At 38.5% G+C, this 16,545-nt stretch overlaps 1 protein-coding gene across 2 annotated transcripts in view; it reads left to right on the top strand.

The window, feature by feature from the left end:
- Positions 1–16,545, top strand: part of Usp53 (ubiquitin specific peptidase 53) — a 49,876-nt gene that overhangs the window by 16,294 nt on the left and 17,037 nt on the right. For both annotated transcript variants that reach the window (XM_052179308.1, XM_052179309.1), the window contains 11 exons: positions 3,458–3,550; positions 4,815–4,949; positions 6,123–6,236; positions 6,316–6,398; positions 8,438–8,543; positions 9,336–9,482; positions 10,182–10,331; positions 11,977–12,139; positions 12,615–12,767; positions 14,020–14,163; positions 15,621–16,353. In XM_052179308.1, coding sequence (XP_052035268.1) covers positions 3,458–3,550; positions 4,815–4,949; positions 6,123–6,236; positions 6,316–6,398; positions 8,438–8,543; positions 9,336–9,482; positions 10,182–10,331; positions 11,977–12,139; positions 12,615–12,767; positions 14,020–14,163; positions 15,621–16,353 — 2,021 coding nt within the window. The remainder of the gene's footprint in view (positions 1–3,457; positions 3,551–4,814; positions 4,950–6,122; positions 6,237–6,315; positions 6,399–8,437; positions 8,544–9,335; positions 9,483–10,181; positions 10,332–11,976; positions 12,140–12,614; positions 12,768–14,019; positions 14,164–15,620; positions 16,354–16,545) is intronic.

Genomic DNA, 16,545 nt, shown 5'->3' on the forward strand with positions numbered 1-16,545 from the left:
AGGTTAATTTTTTTTTTTCAGACACTTTTTTACTTCAGCCAGTGCTCTTGTGACCCTAAGTTTCCACCTTGACTATTGAGAATAGGTCTCATCCTGGTCCTCCATGAACTCTGAGCATGATTTCTTCTAGTTCATTTGAGTGTTTCATTCCCTGGTCCAGGATGTGCTTGCTGCCCTACGTGGAGGGAGCCTGTGTGACCCCTGGGGAGGGCTCTGCAGTGCTCTGCCCTACATGGAGGGAGCCTGTGTGACCCCTGGGGAGGGCTCTGCAGTGCTCTGCCCTACGTGGAGGGAGCCTGTGTGACCCCTGGGGAGGGCTCTGCAGTGCTCTGCCCTATGTTGAGGAGCCTGTGTGACCCCTGGGGAGGGCTCTGCAGTGCTCTGCCCTATGTTGAGGAGCCTGTGTGACCCTTGGGGAGGGCTCTGCAGTGCTCTGCCCTATGTTGCCCTACCTGCTCCAGCATCCCCCAGTGTTCAGATGTGGCTAATTTGTAAAGCCAGTCCTCATTGGGAAGAAAATACTTTTCAAGTAGACTTCCTGTCAGAAAACAGCTTGTTAGTAATCAGTTTTGTGATCATTTTAAAAGATTGCTCAGAAATAAATTGAATCCATCTTGTAAGGCCATTACCAATTTCAAATGTAGCTATGGAAAGGTCTGAATCTAGTAAAAGGCAGTGCATGAATTTATATACTGTCTTTCTTATTTCTTATCATTTCAGTGTTTTAAAGTGAGGATCAAAGTTTATATTCCTTCGGGAAACTTAATATGATTATATGCATTGATTTTGGAGGTACTTAAAGCTATATGTAGAAATGCAAGAAACCTGCATAATATCTTTTAGGATTTATATTAAATAACTACATGTAAGAAATTAAAAAGGAGTATTGCTAAAAACTAATTAGTTCAACAATTAGCTGAGACTTATTTTGTAACAGGCTACAGAGTATAATTTTATGAAATAGCATACGGGTGGATTATAATTAGCATAATTTTGTGATAAGGATTTGTTTTAAGGTTTTATGCTACCGTATTGAATAATGTACAGAAAAAAATATTATTTTGAAATTTTTATATATGTATACAATGTATTCTTAAACCCATCCCCTGCTGCCTTCCTCCAGTTTCTCTGGGACTCCCCAGCTCGGCTCCATTCCTGTTTCATGGCTTGGTGTAGTGGTGGAAGTTCAAATAATACTGACGTGCACATGGGGCCCATGCCACAGAGAGGCCACACACACTCCCAAAGGGACTCAGTAGCCTTTAGTCATCAAAAGCTCCTTTGCTGGGGGTTAGGGCTCCTATAGTGTCTTTCCTATTCATGCTAGAATTTCTACTGGCTTAATCTTGTACAGGTTCTTTGCAGATAACAATAAGGACTGTGAGATGACATTTGCAAAAACCATGTTACATCCAGAAGTCTGCATTTCAGAGTTCTCTTCTTCATCCAGCAGCTTAGTGCTGGCTGTTGTTTACACTTGGTACATTGGTCAGATAGTCTCTGCAGTAACTGTTACCACAACAAAAAGAAACTTCTCTGACCAGAGTTGAGAGCAACACAAACCCATTGCTATAAACTTAGATATTAGAAGTTAACTTGACAACAAAACTAATATGCTCTATCCCTAGATCCTAATACATCCCAAGTCATGGCCTTTTGACAAGTTTACAAACTCAGACATGAAATGGCGCAGACCTTGTATCCAATCAGAAAGCATTTGGCTACTCCCATAGCTGCCATGCCACTGTTGCATGAGTACACTACATGTGGCAGGCAGATCAATATTGTAATTCACAGCATCCAGTAAGACCACTGATGATGCATGTCTTCTCTCCGCCATCATCATGCATAGCTCCTTCCAGTACTGAATGCTAGCCAGCAGGTAGAGGGTTTCCTAGTCAGTCCGGTTGATTCTCTGTGTCCTGCAGTGGAAGTGAGTGGTATCCTTAGCTGTAGTGTCTTACCATCTAGTTAATGGTGGGCAACCAAATGCAATCGTAATAGCCCGTGTGTTTTGAGGTGCCTCTAGTTGGTAAGGACATGTCCATCCATGCCTGGCACTGAGATTGCCATTAAGGAAACTCTTCTTGCCCATCCATGGAGAACACTTCTATTCAGTCTCCTTTTCAAAATAAATCTTAAAATCGAAAGACATTACTGACTTTATGAACAGATTCTTGAGGGTTTCTTATTTACTGGATAATTTAAATTTTCAGGTGTCAAGAAAGAATTATGTTTGACATGTTAGATGCTGGCAAATTCTTTGAGTTAGAAGCAAAGTTTTATTTAATAGCTAACATTTGTTGAGTAATTACTATATATTAGATCCTTGTCTGATTATTATGCATACCATTTCGTTTAACCTTTACAACTCCTGGTGATAGATGCTATAGTAAACATTTGGTTGTCAGCTCAAGAACTGCTCAACAGAAGAGCTGGAGCTGGAACCCTAGCTATCTGCCTTCAGATCTGTGTTGTTAGACATTTTGCTATCATTAATCTTCCTCATTTTTGTTGAGTCCTTTGAAAAGGATCTCGATCTTGTATTTTTAGGATATACTGAGATAATATATAAGAAGTTAGTATTACCAAGTACTTTACAAAACACTCATTTTGCTTTTATTAACCTTTTACTAACATCTTATTTTTTGTTGAGAGAATTTAGATGTTTTAAGTGGGTTCTTCTAAGTTATATTATTTGAAGAAATTACTAAAAAGATACAGGGAATCCTGATAAACTTGCTTGCATATCAGTCATGTATCTGGCCTTGCAGTACATGCTTTGGTGTGTTAATCTTCCCAAAACTGAGATGTGTGATATTATTCCACTGCATACAATGTGGGTTTTATAAAATGGGTTTTAGGTACTGGACTGATTTTTTTTTCAACTGTTATACTTTTTTGTAGTTTGACTTTGTCTCTTAGTAGCAAATGTCCAAGGAGTAATTGTTGCGAATATATTCAGGCCATTACTTGGCTCTCACCATGCTGTGGTTCCTATTACCACAGGGTCTGACAGTTAGTGTGTGTGATCACACATACACTGGTCACACATTCTTGCTACGACACACTGACTACTATTTAGCACATCCTAGCTTTAAAGTCTAATTATATTTCCTTCCTAGGTTTCTGGGGTTTCCAAGTATTATAATCTCTTCCTCTTTCATGTCTCTGCCAAATTCTCCATGTAGTATCCCTTGTTTCCTGTCTGTGCACAAATACTTCACTGAAAGCTTTTGGATTTTTTTTTTCTCTATTCCCATCATGGCTTTTCATGTGAATCAATAGAAATTTCCTTTATGTAGTGTTTCCCATTTCTAGTGATTGTGCAAGTCCAGTTATATACAGGAGATTAAAGAAGTTATTTACTATTGTACTGCTTTTAAAATGTCCAAATATGCTTTTTTTTCATAGTGAGCACAATCTCAATTCTGTTTTTCATTCAAATGTTTTTTAGGTTTTATGGCAATTAGATATATTCCGAAGAAGCTTGAGAGTTCTGACTGGACATATATGTCAGGGAGATGCCTGTATATTTTGTGCATTGAAGGTAACTATATAGTAATTACTATTGATTTTAATTTTGATGGTTATTTAATTTAGTGATTGAAGTTCATTGTCAAATAGCATAGTTTTACAGGTGAATCCTTAAAACATGGCAGGTTTTTAATCTCCTGCTCTTATGTTCAACAATTAAAAGTTAGTTTTTTTAAGTAATATGAAATTGTTGAGACTATTCTTCATTGTTTTGTAATTATTATTTATTTTAATGTCTGGTCTTAGCTGCTACTGAGTTCTAGGTCCTGCTCTCATTATTGGGTTAATGCACCGAGCATAATCTGTAGCAATCTCTGTTCTTCCTTCCACTGGGATGTGGAAGCAGGTAGATTTCAAGTTTGAGGCTGTCCTGAGCTACATAGTGAGATCTGTTAACATAAAGACAACAGCCAAGTCCCTGCTCGCAGGTTTCTGTCCTTAGGAGTCAGTGTGTGAGCTGCACGGAGGGTAGTTAGGAGATAAAAGTGATGTGAAAGGCCAAGGGGGAAATACTAGCCAGGGAAACCCAGGAAGTAGTAAGGAATGAGACAAACCCTCACCAAGAGGCTGACAACTGACTCAAGATCTAGCAAAGATGATCGAGGTTCAGTAAAGGACCTTGTGGGAGAACCTTCCAGGTAGACATAGAAACAACTTCAAAATGTTGTTCTGTGAATACCAGAAGAGTCTGCACACCAGAGTGTTTGTGAGCAAGAGAGAGTGGTGAGAGCTGGGCCTCAGGTAAGGGGAGTTCTGGTGGCTTCAAAGTAGGTCTGTCCCACAGGAGGAAGGATGGCTTAGTGTTTGTTGTATAAACATGAGGACTTGAATTTGGATTCTTCTGTAAGCTTAGCTCTGGGAGTTAGAGGTAGGAAGGATGCTTTTGGCTGTAGGTTGTTCCTGTAGTCATTCTCCCTGTTATGGTTTGAGCAGGCCTTTAGCTTACTGCAGAGCTCAGTGAGGAATCAGGCTAGCCAAAGTGTTCCAGAGCCTCCCTGTCCTGCCTTCTGCATGGCGGGATTGCAGTCAGGCTCTCCATGCCCACCTGGCTTGTTCCATGGTTTCTGGGGGTTCAGACTCAGTCCCCAAACCAGTGCTTTGCCTTCTGAGCCATCCCCGCAGTTCTTGAATAATTAGCTTTATATGGAATTTCAGGACTAGATTGTTCTTTATTCATTTCTGGGTATGGGCATGCTGTTTCTTTATGTTGTAGTAAAATTATTAAAGTGTAAAGTTGTTTACTCTTGACCTACTGATGATATACTTTTGATTTCTAGACAATATTCGCACAATTTCAACACAGTCGAGAAAAAGCACTTCCCTCAGATAACATAAGGCATGCTCTCGCAGAAAGCTTCAAAGACGAGCAGAGATTCCAGCTCGGCCTCATGGATGATGCCGCCGAGTGCTTCGTAAGTATCTCTGACAAACCCTAAGAACTTAGAAGAGTAGTTTTAATTCCTCGTGTGATGCAAATTTGAAATCAAAAATATAAAAATGAAAATGTCAGTTCTGGTCAGTGTCTATATATCTTATTCATCCTTCAAGATTGAACTTGAATCATTGTGCTTTATGTTGTCTATCTGATGCTTTATGCTCTGATTTTTACTGTATGTTAGTTTACAAAAATACACATAGTTGTTTTTATAATAAATTTTATATTATGTGTATACTGACCACCCAGCTTTGTGTCCTATTTTGTTTTTAATCTTTCAAGACCAGTCTGTGCTGCGCAAATACTTGTGGATGTGTAGTTCCACTGGAGAGTGGCTGACTTAACAGAAGCTACACTCTTGGAGGAAACTGTCTCCTCTTCTCCCAGCAGCTGACTGTTGCTAGAACCTGTGTGACTAAGGGTGGACTTTTATACACCTCTCCCCTCTCTGAGCAGAGATTTGATCTGGCTTCAGCTTGCCCAGGTTTTGAGTGTACTATCAAAACCTCTGAGTTCACATGTGCAACTGCACTGCTGTATCCAAAAGACAGTGTTTTCTTGTAGTTATCCACTACTTGTCTTGACACCCTATCCATGATTCATGAGCCTTAGACATGGGTGTGTGATATATATATATAATACACACACACACACACACACACACACACACACACACATATTCATTAGCTTAATTGCTAAGCTCCAGGCCAATGAGAGACATTGTCTCAAATGATGTTGCGGTGTTCCTAAGTTTGACCCTTGAAGTTGTCTTCTGGCCTTTACAAGAATACGCACCTGCATACACAAATGCTCACACATGGAACACCTGCACTTTTTAAAACACATTAACCTGATTTTACTTAATAAGAAATTCAGTTTCGGATACTGAATTCTATATCTCATCCATTGTAACTGGTATTTAAAATAAGGCTTTTAAGTTCTTTCTTTTTTTTTTTTTAAGTTAGCATTGCAAAAGGTGAATACTTGAACATTTGCAGTGATTAGAGAGGGAAATTGGAAAGCTAGCAATTATGACATTCCTGCATCTACACTTTGGAAAATGTTCAGTTAAAGGTAATTGTATATTAAGATATTCTCTGCAAGATCAGGAACTTATTTCATTTGTGTTTTTTTAAATTTTTTTAATTAGGAAAACATATTGGCAAGAATTCACTTTCACCTGGTGCCAAACAGGGATGCAGACATGTGCACCTCTAAATCTTGTGTGACTCATCAGAAGTTTGCCATGACTCTGTATGAACAGGTGAAATGCTGTAGTTATTTGTTTAGATACTTACTTCTGTCTCGTGAGTGATAGATTAAGCATTTGTTTTTACCTGTAGTGTGTGTGCCGCAGCTGTGGAGCCTCTTCAGACCCTCTTCCCTTTACCGAACTCGTGAGGTACATTTCTACAACAGCCCTGTGGTAAGACCTCTCGAAGAATATTGAACAAAGAAGCTAGGAGCACATTTAAGCACACTGAGCATTTATTCTATAAACTTATAACACAGTATGGATTGTCCTTTCTGATATTATCAAATGTGCTTTAATGAGAGAGCTGAGGAGCTAGCTTTCTCAGCTGAAGGCTTAGAATTTAGCTTAATATAGGTTACCTGAAGTGCTGGACTAAAGTTTCAAAGTTTGGTTTGGAATACTTGCATATAGAGTATGTTTTTTGTGGAACCTAAGACTAAATATGGAATTCAGTTGTTTATATAGCATACATATAATCTGACTGTAATTTTATATAGCATTTGTAGTGAACCTGCATCTTAAGCAGAGCCTATCACATAAACTTAGGTTTAGAATTTACCATTCATAACATATTAGCCCTCAAATTTCAGATTTTAGAGTACTTCAAACTAAATATATAATAATGCACAGATTTTATGTCTCTTATATTCATAGCAAACCTATGGAACTGGGAAAATGAACTTAGAATGAGAACCTCATTGGTAAATGAACTGTACAAGATGTCTTCATCTTTACTATTGTATTGGCCTTGTTTCTACCATTGTCTCCTTTATAGTGATAAAAGCTAGGGTGAGGTGAAAAGAAAGGAAAACATAAATATAACTTTAGGTTATTGTATTTGAGACCTCAATAGTCACTGTAAAAGTTTGCCTTGCTTACTGCCTGCCTGTCTGCCCACTCCTTCCCTCTCCCTCGCTGTGAAACAGCTAGATAAGATGCAAACTCTATCCTAGACCTTTGCAACATTTGTCAATCAAAGTTACTTCAAGTCCTTTATCAATTTAATGAGCTTAATTTGGTAAATCTACCTCATAGGTGGATGGATTAAGACTGAAACCCAAGTCTGATAAGAAAATTTATCATTACTCTGCTACTGTCAGTTTTTGTAAAACTATCATATGTTATTTGAATGCTCATCAGACTGAGTGCTTTCTACTGTACTTGTGCAATGTGTTAGAGGATTACTTATGGTTACTGAATATTAGTGGCTCGTTTCAACCGCGCACCTATGAAGCATATAGTAAAATTGGAGCATCTGGAATGGAAAGTAGTGATGGTATGTGACCTCTGTTTCTGTTGAAAATGCTTCAGTAGTTGTTTTAAGGTATCATATGCCTTGATATTTTACAATGTGAGGGATCCTTCCCAGTAATGTAGGAAAATGTCTGATCCAGCTCTAACAAAGCCATTAGTAGTCACAAGAGAAGCAAAAGGCTCAGGTCTAGCACTTAGGTAACTTTACTGGTGGAGTGAGTCTGCCCCCTCCTAGCTGAAATGCTTAGCTCTATCTCTGGCAGCTTTAAGCCAAAGAAAGAAACTTCTACAATTTGTGCTTGTTGGGGTAGAATTTAAATTCAAACTTATTATTAATTAGTAGAATAAAAAATCATGTTATATTGGAACTGCTTCCACATAGAGCCTTTACCCTCATCCAGGAAGTCCTAAACAAAAGTGGCTGGGCAAGGTGACACCGACCTGTCATCCTAAGTGTTTGGGGCCTGGCTGGGAAAATTTCAATACATTCAGGCCATCCTGGGCTAGATAGAAGGATGGTATCTCAAAAAGTAAATAAATAAGTAATTAAAAAGGGCACTCTTGCTCTTGCCTTCCTGCTCCCTCTCTGTCCTCTGCCCCTTCCCCTCTCTCCACATGCTCATGGTGGCCTCTACTCTGTCTGTCTGTCTGTCTTTTTCTGCCTCTACTACCTTTTTAACTCCCCTCCACATGCCCTGGATAAACTCTATTCCATACTAAAAAAAAAAAAAAAAAAGAAGGGATACTCTAATATGATTTTATATTTGTCTTAATTCTTCCTATATCATCCAAATTTAGTAATTGTTCACTGTATGGTTAAGTTTTCAGATAGAAGAGTAACGCACACCTATCAGTATATATGAATACTCAGTTTTTTTCAAGTGAAATTGTTGTACCTCTTGTACGTTCAGAGGCTAGGCTAGATTAAGATTCCTTTTTTTTTTTTTTTTTTTAAGCAATGAAGTTGAAAGAATGATGGAAAGACACGAACGATTTAAACCAGAGATGTTTGCGGAATTGCTGCAAGCTGCAAATACAGCAGATGACTATCGCAAGTGTCCTGTAAGTAGAGTTGGGGAGCATGCGTGTGCTTCTGTGTTGATAAATGTGAAATAGGCATTCAGAAATGATCATGTAAGTACTAACTGGACATGTATAAAATTTATCTTTATTTAATGATATTGGAAATGACTTTACATCACATAAGCTGTTTATCTTAGTGCTGTTATTGTGAGAACTCTTTAGCCTATGCTCACATCTGTAGTCTTTGCTGCTTAGGCAACATAGAAGAACAAATTAAAGACAAAACAAAACCTTCCTAGCTTTGCAAAATTGTTTATTTTCAAACTTATAGAGATCTGTCTACCTCACTTTATTAAAAAATGTAAAGTGTCATGTGTTGATTGAAGTCTTTTAGAGGTCTGAAATATATCCCATGACTGCAGAGAAGTCATGTTGTTGTCATTGTTGTTTTGAGTAAATGTGACAAATTATTTTTGTTGTTGTTGCTGCATAATATTGTAAATTACTTCAGTGACTTTTTTGGGCAGAGTCTAATACCAGGCTCGCTCAGCCTCCCAAATACAACTAGCTGTTAACAACCTTAAGGCCTTTTTTGTTGTTGTTGTTTTCAGCGTGAATATTTGTTTTAACACATCTAAAAGTACCAAATGAGTTAAAATTAAGATCTTGCTTAATCAGTAAAGACAAACAGCTGATCAGAAGTCAATTACTAATAAACTAAAAAAAAAAAAACAAATTTCAGTTACACTTTGATTTTCATTGTTTAATTTAAGGTGTATATATAGTAACTAATAATTTAAAAACTTGCCTCTTATGTTTGTTCTTTTGTAGAGTAACTGTGGCCAAAAAATAAAAATCCGTCGTGTTTTAATGAATTGCCCAGAGATTGTTACAATTGGATTAGTCTGGGACTCCGAGCACTCTGACTTGACTGAAGATGTTGTTCGAAGTCTAGCCACACACCTCTACCTTCCTGGGGTATCACAGTTGCTTTCATTCACATGTTAATATCATGATGACCTTAGTTTTGTTCATCAGAGCCTAAATCTTTTAAAGGAAATATTGATATCCAGATGTGCTTTGATGAACATAATTTTGACTAAGTGGAATACCTTTTTCCATAGGCTAGAAATGACTTTCAGTCACAAGCTAACCCATCTCTTGCCCTTTCACCCTGGAGTGATGATGGTGATAATGATGCTTACCACTTGATGGTTTTCACATAAATGTGATAAATATTAAATTAGACAGGGTTTAAGGTTTAAACTTAATCTGTATATTGATCTCTCTGATACATGTGTGCTTTTTGAAGTTGTAAATTACAACTAAATTACAGTTTGTTATTGTTACAATTAAAGATAAATTATACTTTAAGTGATATTTTAATGTTTCTTCAGATATGTTATCTAATCAAGAATATATAATTCATCTTACATTTGGAGTATAAGTGTCAATTTTATGTTGCTAGAGAAACTTATTGCACTGATGCATGGTGAAGTCAATTTGTGGAACTTGGAGGTTCTGAGGACTAAAAGTTGTCTTTTGACAGTTTCATATCAGTGGCACCTTCAATAATATCAAGGCCAATCTGTAGGTGAAATATTTTCATGTAATTTAGATGCCTAGTTTCTCTTTTTAAAGAGACAGTAGTAAATATACATTAATATTTTTAAATAGCTTTTTTATAGGGTTACTGATGAAAATGCCACAGACAGTGAGCTGCACCTTGTTGGTATGATCTGTTACACCGCCCGGCACTACTGTGCCTTTGCTCTCCACACCAAGAGCTCCAAGTGGGTGTTTTTCGATGATGCACACGTGAAGGAGGTAAGACCTGCACTAACTGCAGTAATCATTGGGACTTTTTACACTATAGAAGTACATAATATATATGGTACTGGCATAATTGTTAGAATAATGAATTAAAAGATAAGCTACATATTGCAATCTTTTTAAATTTCACTTTATTTTAAAAGTTAAGTTTTAAATTTAGTCCACTGTTTAAATAATCATCGTGTGAATATTTTTCCATTGCTCTCAGATAATACACAGAGTGGAATTTTTGAGTTACATGATAAATGTGTGTTAAATTTTACCAAGAATTGCCGATTGATGTTTATCACAGATGTACTGATTTTGTTCCTACTAGCAGTATATGAGAATCCATCTTGCACACCTTACCCAGTATTCCACATAGATAGTGTTTGTAGTTGTAGCTCTGATAATGCTGTAGAAAATGCCTCACTGCGATGCTTAAACATTTTCCTTTCTGGTAATAGTAGTTTGCACATTCTTTCCATGTGTTTATTGACAGTGCACTGTATGCTGTGTGTGTGTGTGTGTGTGAGAGAGAGAGAGAGAGAGAGAGAGAGAGAGAGAGAGAGAGAGAGAGAGAGAGAAAGAGGGGAGGGGTCTATTCAAATGTCCTACCAATTTTTCAAATTGGAATATCTTCTTATTAAGTTGCAGGACTTTTTTATCCTGCATGCAAGTCCTTTATTATTTATATGTTTGATTACTTTTAGTTGCTTCTCGAGACAAGAGTCTTGCTGCATAGCACTGACTGGCCTGGAACTTACAATGCAGATCATGCTGGCCTTAAGCTCTAAAGAGATCCTATGTTGGCCTCCTGAGTGCTGGGATTAAAGGTGTGTGTCACCACACCTGGCTGGCCACTTTCCTTAATGACACATATCTTCCCAAGAGCAAATGTTATTACTTAATTTGATGAAGTCAGATTACAATTTGTTTTCTTCTCTGAGCTTGTTTAGTGAAGATTTTTCTCTTTGCATTTCCTGAGGTGATGTTTTGCTTTGGGGGCTATGGGCAGGAGTTGTTTTCTCTTTGGCTATCAGCTTTCTCCAGCACCACTTGCTGAACAAATTCCTTATATTTCTCTATTGAATTGTCTTGGACTTATGTGTCAGCCAACCATGTATATGAAAACCTATTTCAAATTTAGTGATTATTCTAGGCATGGTGGCTTACATCTATATTTGACAAGCTGAAATAGGGGGATTTCCATGAGTTCAACAGGTTGAAATGTGTATACAAATAAAATTAATACTTAGTACAGAAAGTATCATTTTACTTATTGATTTTTTTTTCCTTTTACATTTGTGTCTTGTGCGTCTATGGGAAGAGGGAACACGCATGCTAAAGCCTGTATGTGAGGTTGGAGCAGAGTCAGTGAGTCAGGCCCCGCCCTCCACATGTGGGTCCTGGGCACCGCACTCAGGAGTGTCTGCCCACTGAGCAATCTCATTGGACCGTGCCTAACTTTTTTTTTTTTTAACGAGAATCTAAAATTTGTATTTGGCCTAGTTATTAAAATTATTCATAATAATTAGACTGATAGCCCCTGAAAGTCTTTGTAGTACTTTGAAATATAAATTAATCCAGTCCCTGCCTATTAATATTACACACTTCAGGAATTGGTTTATGTTTATTTATTGTGATTTTTCTTTTAAAGATTGGAACCAGATGGAAAGATGTGGTCTCCAAGTGCACGCGGTGCCACTTGCAGCCGCTTTTGCTGTTTTATGCCAACCCAGATGGGACAGCAGTCTCTACTGAGGATGCACTCAGGCAGGTTGTCCACTGGTCACAGTATAAATCGGTTGAAGAAAATATAGGTAATTCCTTTTATAAAGTACTTTTTGGTATCTTTCATTTATTATAATCTACTACTGAATATAAGATGAATGTTGAGAAAATTTTTAAATTGAGTTTCAGTCAGATGACATTTTAGGATAATTTTACTATATTTTGTTGATCTTTTCAAAGAAACCTTACCTTGCCAGTAACCTCAGAAGTCCTGCTAGGAATCCCCCGGTATGGTCAGTGTGGTGCACCCAGAACACAGGGGAGGCTATGGGGAGCTCATTCTGTCAGTGAATTCTGAGATTCTAAGTGTTTAGTGACCAGAAAGTCTGAAGCAGCAAAACAATGTTGCATGCATTACACAGCGAATAAAGCCCCGAGTGACGTCAGCCCCTTAAGTATTAACTTATTTTGTCTAGGATGTTAAAAATGTCTGAAAAATGACTTAAATATCTTTTCTTCTAACGAGAAAGAAAGAAATGATGTATTTTTAACTGTCTTTTTAAGGATGTGGAAAGCCTATCATTTATAAACCAGATAATTCAAAGGAAAATGGATTTGGTAGTCAGATGAAACAGAAAGAAAATCACAAATTTCAAACTGATAATATTTCCTCATTTAATCGGAGCCAAATGCAGACAAGTGGAAGGAGAGCCCCAGGTATGCTTTCCCACTGTTCAGTGTGCTGTGTTTGTAAACAGTGAGCAGTCTTTCTTTATCAGTTACTGGACCTGTAATGCCTGGTGAGAACTGAACAGAAATGCCCACGAAGAGACAAGGCTAGGAGGATGTTGCAAGTGCATTTCTCAGTTATGATTCTGCTGACCTATTTGAGATTGTCCGTGCCGTGGAGTAAGACCGCATGAATTCACACCAGTTTTGTAAACTTCAGCCAGCTTTTTTTTCTCATCTTTTTTTTTATTAGATATTTTCTTTGTTTATATTTCAAATGTTTCCCCCTTTCCTCATTTCCCCTCTGAAAACCCCCTATCCCACCCCACCCCCTTCTCCTGCTCACCAACCCACTCACTCCCACTTCCCTGTCCTGGAATTCCCCTACCCTGGGGCATCAAACCTTCACAGGACCAAGGGCCTCTCCTCTCATTGATGTTGGACAAGACCATCCTCTGCTACATATGTGGCTGGAGCCATGGTGTACTCTTTGGTGGTTTAGTCTCTAGGAGCTCTAGGGGTAATGGTCGGTTCATATTGTTGCTCTTCCTATGGGGCTGCCAACCCCTTCAGCTCCTTCAGTTCTTTCTCTAGCTCCTCCATTGGGATCCTGCTCAGTCCAGTGGTTGATTAAGAGCATCATCCACCTCTGTGTTTGTCAGGTCCTGGCAGAGCCTCTCAGGAGACAGCTTATCAGGCTCACGTCAGCAAGCACTTGTTGGCATCCGCATCAGCCAGCTTTTAATTATTGTAGGCTTTATATCTATTGCACGAGTTGGAGATAGTTACGGTACTCACCTCAGAGACTTCAATGACTCATTTACTTAGAGCACAGCAGTCTCCATCCTGTTTCTTTACGCATGCTTTAGGGGCTATAGAAAATGTATCTAAAGAAAGTATGGGTCTCCAATGTCAAGAAAAATCATGCTGAGCATTAGTTAAACATAAAAATGAGTTCCTTATGTTCTTTTTTTTAAGTTATATTTGTGTGTTTGTGTAAGAGGACAACTTTGGGAGTTGGTTTTTTTCTTTCTACTGTATGAGTCCCAGGGATTGGATTCAGGTTGGCAGGCTTAGCAACAAGTGCCCCTCCCCACTGAGCCGTTTCAGCAGACCAAGGCTTTTTTAAGTATAGAGTTTTTTGTTTTTGTTTTTGTTTTTTTTTTTTTTCAGTTCAAGGTTTACTTTCGTTAAACAACTTGAAAAATAAAGTATATCATTGAAATGTTTTCTTTTACAGTTAAGTTAAGCCATGATCAAAGAGAAAAGATAAAAGACATTTCCAGAGAATGTGCTCTCAAAGCCATGGAACAGAAAAATGCACTTTCTTCTCAACGGAAAGATTTAGAAAAGGGACAGAGGAAAGATACAGGCCGACACAGAGGTAAGTTAAGTACTTAGAGCATTAACTTTAAAAGAACCAGTAAAAATCCTATTTTAAAATGGAGTTTTCTAGTATACTGTGTATATTTACATATTACATTTTAGATATTTATATGTTTTAGTATGATTTCTTGGATGCCTCTATATTAAGTGTAATATGAAATTTTTTTCCAGTTCCTATTTAATTGTAATTTTGTGATATTGCTTAGTTACTGTTCTGTTACTGTGAAGAGATACCATCACCTGGGCTACTCTTGTCAAAGCATCAGGACTTGCTTGTAGTGAGTAAATCTATGGTTATCATAGCAGGCTTGGTGCTGGAGCAGTAGAGGAGACCTTTATGTCCTGACCCTTAGGCAGCAGAGACAGAAACTGGGTCTGGTGCGGCCATCTAAAGCTTCAAAGCATTCACAGTAACACATCTCCATCAACAAGACCACACCTACTCAACAAGAACACACCTCCTGATCCTTCTCAAAGTGTTCTACTAACTGGGGACCAGACATTCAAATATGCAAGCCTATGGGAGCCATTCTCATAAAAACAACCACAAGATACTAGTGTTTATGTTTTCATGTTTTTATTTCTATGTATGTTACTTACAAATGCAGTTCACTCATACAGTACAATAAACTAAGAAGGAAGGTCGTGGGGAGTAGTAGCTCATTGGTAGAGCACCTGCCCACAACCATGTTCAAGGTTTTTATAGATCCCCAGTGCTGAAAACACAAAGGAAAGTTACGAAAGGTTTCTCACTGCCCATACTTCTGTTTGTTATTAATGCTGTAGCTTTCAGTGAATTATAAATGTAACCTTTTTTGATTTTACGGTGCTTTCATGGATATAACAACTTTTCTGCTGTATTTTAAATGCTGAGTTCAGAGGCTTGCTATAGTGATATCCTGTCACGTACACCTTTGTATATATTTTGGTATGTAGGTGTGACATGACATTCCTGAGATGGACACTGCTTCAGGGTGTGTACAAATGCCCTCTGCTGTCCTTCAGGAAGACTGACAGCACCTTACAACTCAAGTGATAGTGTGTCTCATTCTGAACTTAGTTTGAAAATCTTTACCAACATGGAAAATATAATTATGATTTTTGTTAATTATAAGTGAGCCAAATGCTTAATTCTTTTACAAAAGAAACCCCTTTTATGGTCTACTTTATAGGTCATTTTAAAGCCCAGTTAATTTTATATCTTTTATTTGTGAGTAAATGATAAAGCATTGTTTTTATGTACTGGTTGGGGTTTTGATACAAGATCTTGCTATATAGCCCAGGCTGGCTTCAAACTCATGATCTTCTTGCTTCATTGTTTTAGCATCCCAAGTGCCGATGTGCACCACCACACCTAACTTCAGATAAAGCACTTTTTTATCCTAAATTAGTTTGTGATGTATTTTAATTTTTATTATTTTCATGTGTGTCTTATGTACTGTTATTATTTTTAAGATTTGGTTGATGAAGATGTGGCATCTTTCAAGTCTGGATCACCTCCTCCCTTGGATGGCTTTAGACAGCAAGGGAATCCCCATCTCTACCACAGCCAAGGCAGAGGACCTTGGAAACATGACCGAGCTGCCCATGAGAGCCACACTCCTGGAAAAGTGATAAGTTCAAGCAAATCCCAGAATCCTCTTGTTCCCGGAGAGAAAACAGCAGGCAAAGCTAAGAGTGACAGTGGCACTGGATATGACACAGACAGCAGCCAAGATTCAAGGGACAAAGGAGGCAGCTGCAGTAGTAAGACTAAAAGCCGCCACCGTGGCTGGAAACCCATGAGAGAAACATTAAACGTCGATAGTGTTTTTAGTGAGAGTGAGAAAAGGCAGCACAGTCCAAGGCGGAAGTCAGATATTGGCAGCAGGCCTAAGTGTAGCAAGGATCAGAATTTTAATAATTGGCCCAAAGCGAACCCAAAGCAAAAAGGCTTAATGACCATATATGAAGATGAAATGAAGCCAGAGGCAGGAAGCCGAAGTTCCCTTGAAACTAATGGAAAAGAAGCGGAAAAAGCTGCAGGTGCTGCAGAGAGCAGAGGCCCTGGTACCAGCTGGCAGATGCAGAGGACAGAGTCTGGCTATGAGAGCAGCGACCACGTCAGTAATGGGTCTGCAGGCCTGGACTCTCCTGGAGTGGAGGGAAGTACGGCTGCCATGGATGTCGGTGCTGGTAAGGCCTTCAGGTAATGCGCCATCAACAGCCTCTCCCTCTTTACTCCTGTGTGTGTGTGTGTTGGGGGTGGTTATACCATGTTTGTAGGGCCGCCTGTGGAGGCCCAAAGAAGGCAGTGGATCCCTTAGAGCTGGAGTTACTGTTTGTGAACCTCATGTGGGTGCTGGACCCAACTCTGGTTCTCTGGAAGAGCAAAAAGTGC

The sequence above is a fragment of the Apodemus sylvaticus genome, chromosome 4 (assembly GCF_947179515.1).
Source record: "Apodemus sylvaticus chromosome 4, mApoSyl1.1, whole genome shotgun sequence".
In the NCBI taxonomy this organism is placed as follows: Eukaryota; Metazoa; Chordata; class Mammalia; order Rodentia; family Muridae; genus Apodemus; species Apodemus sylvaticus.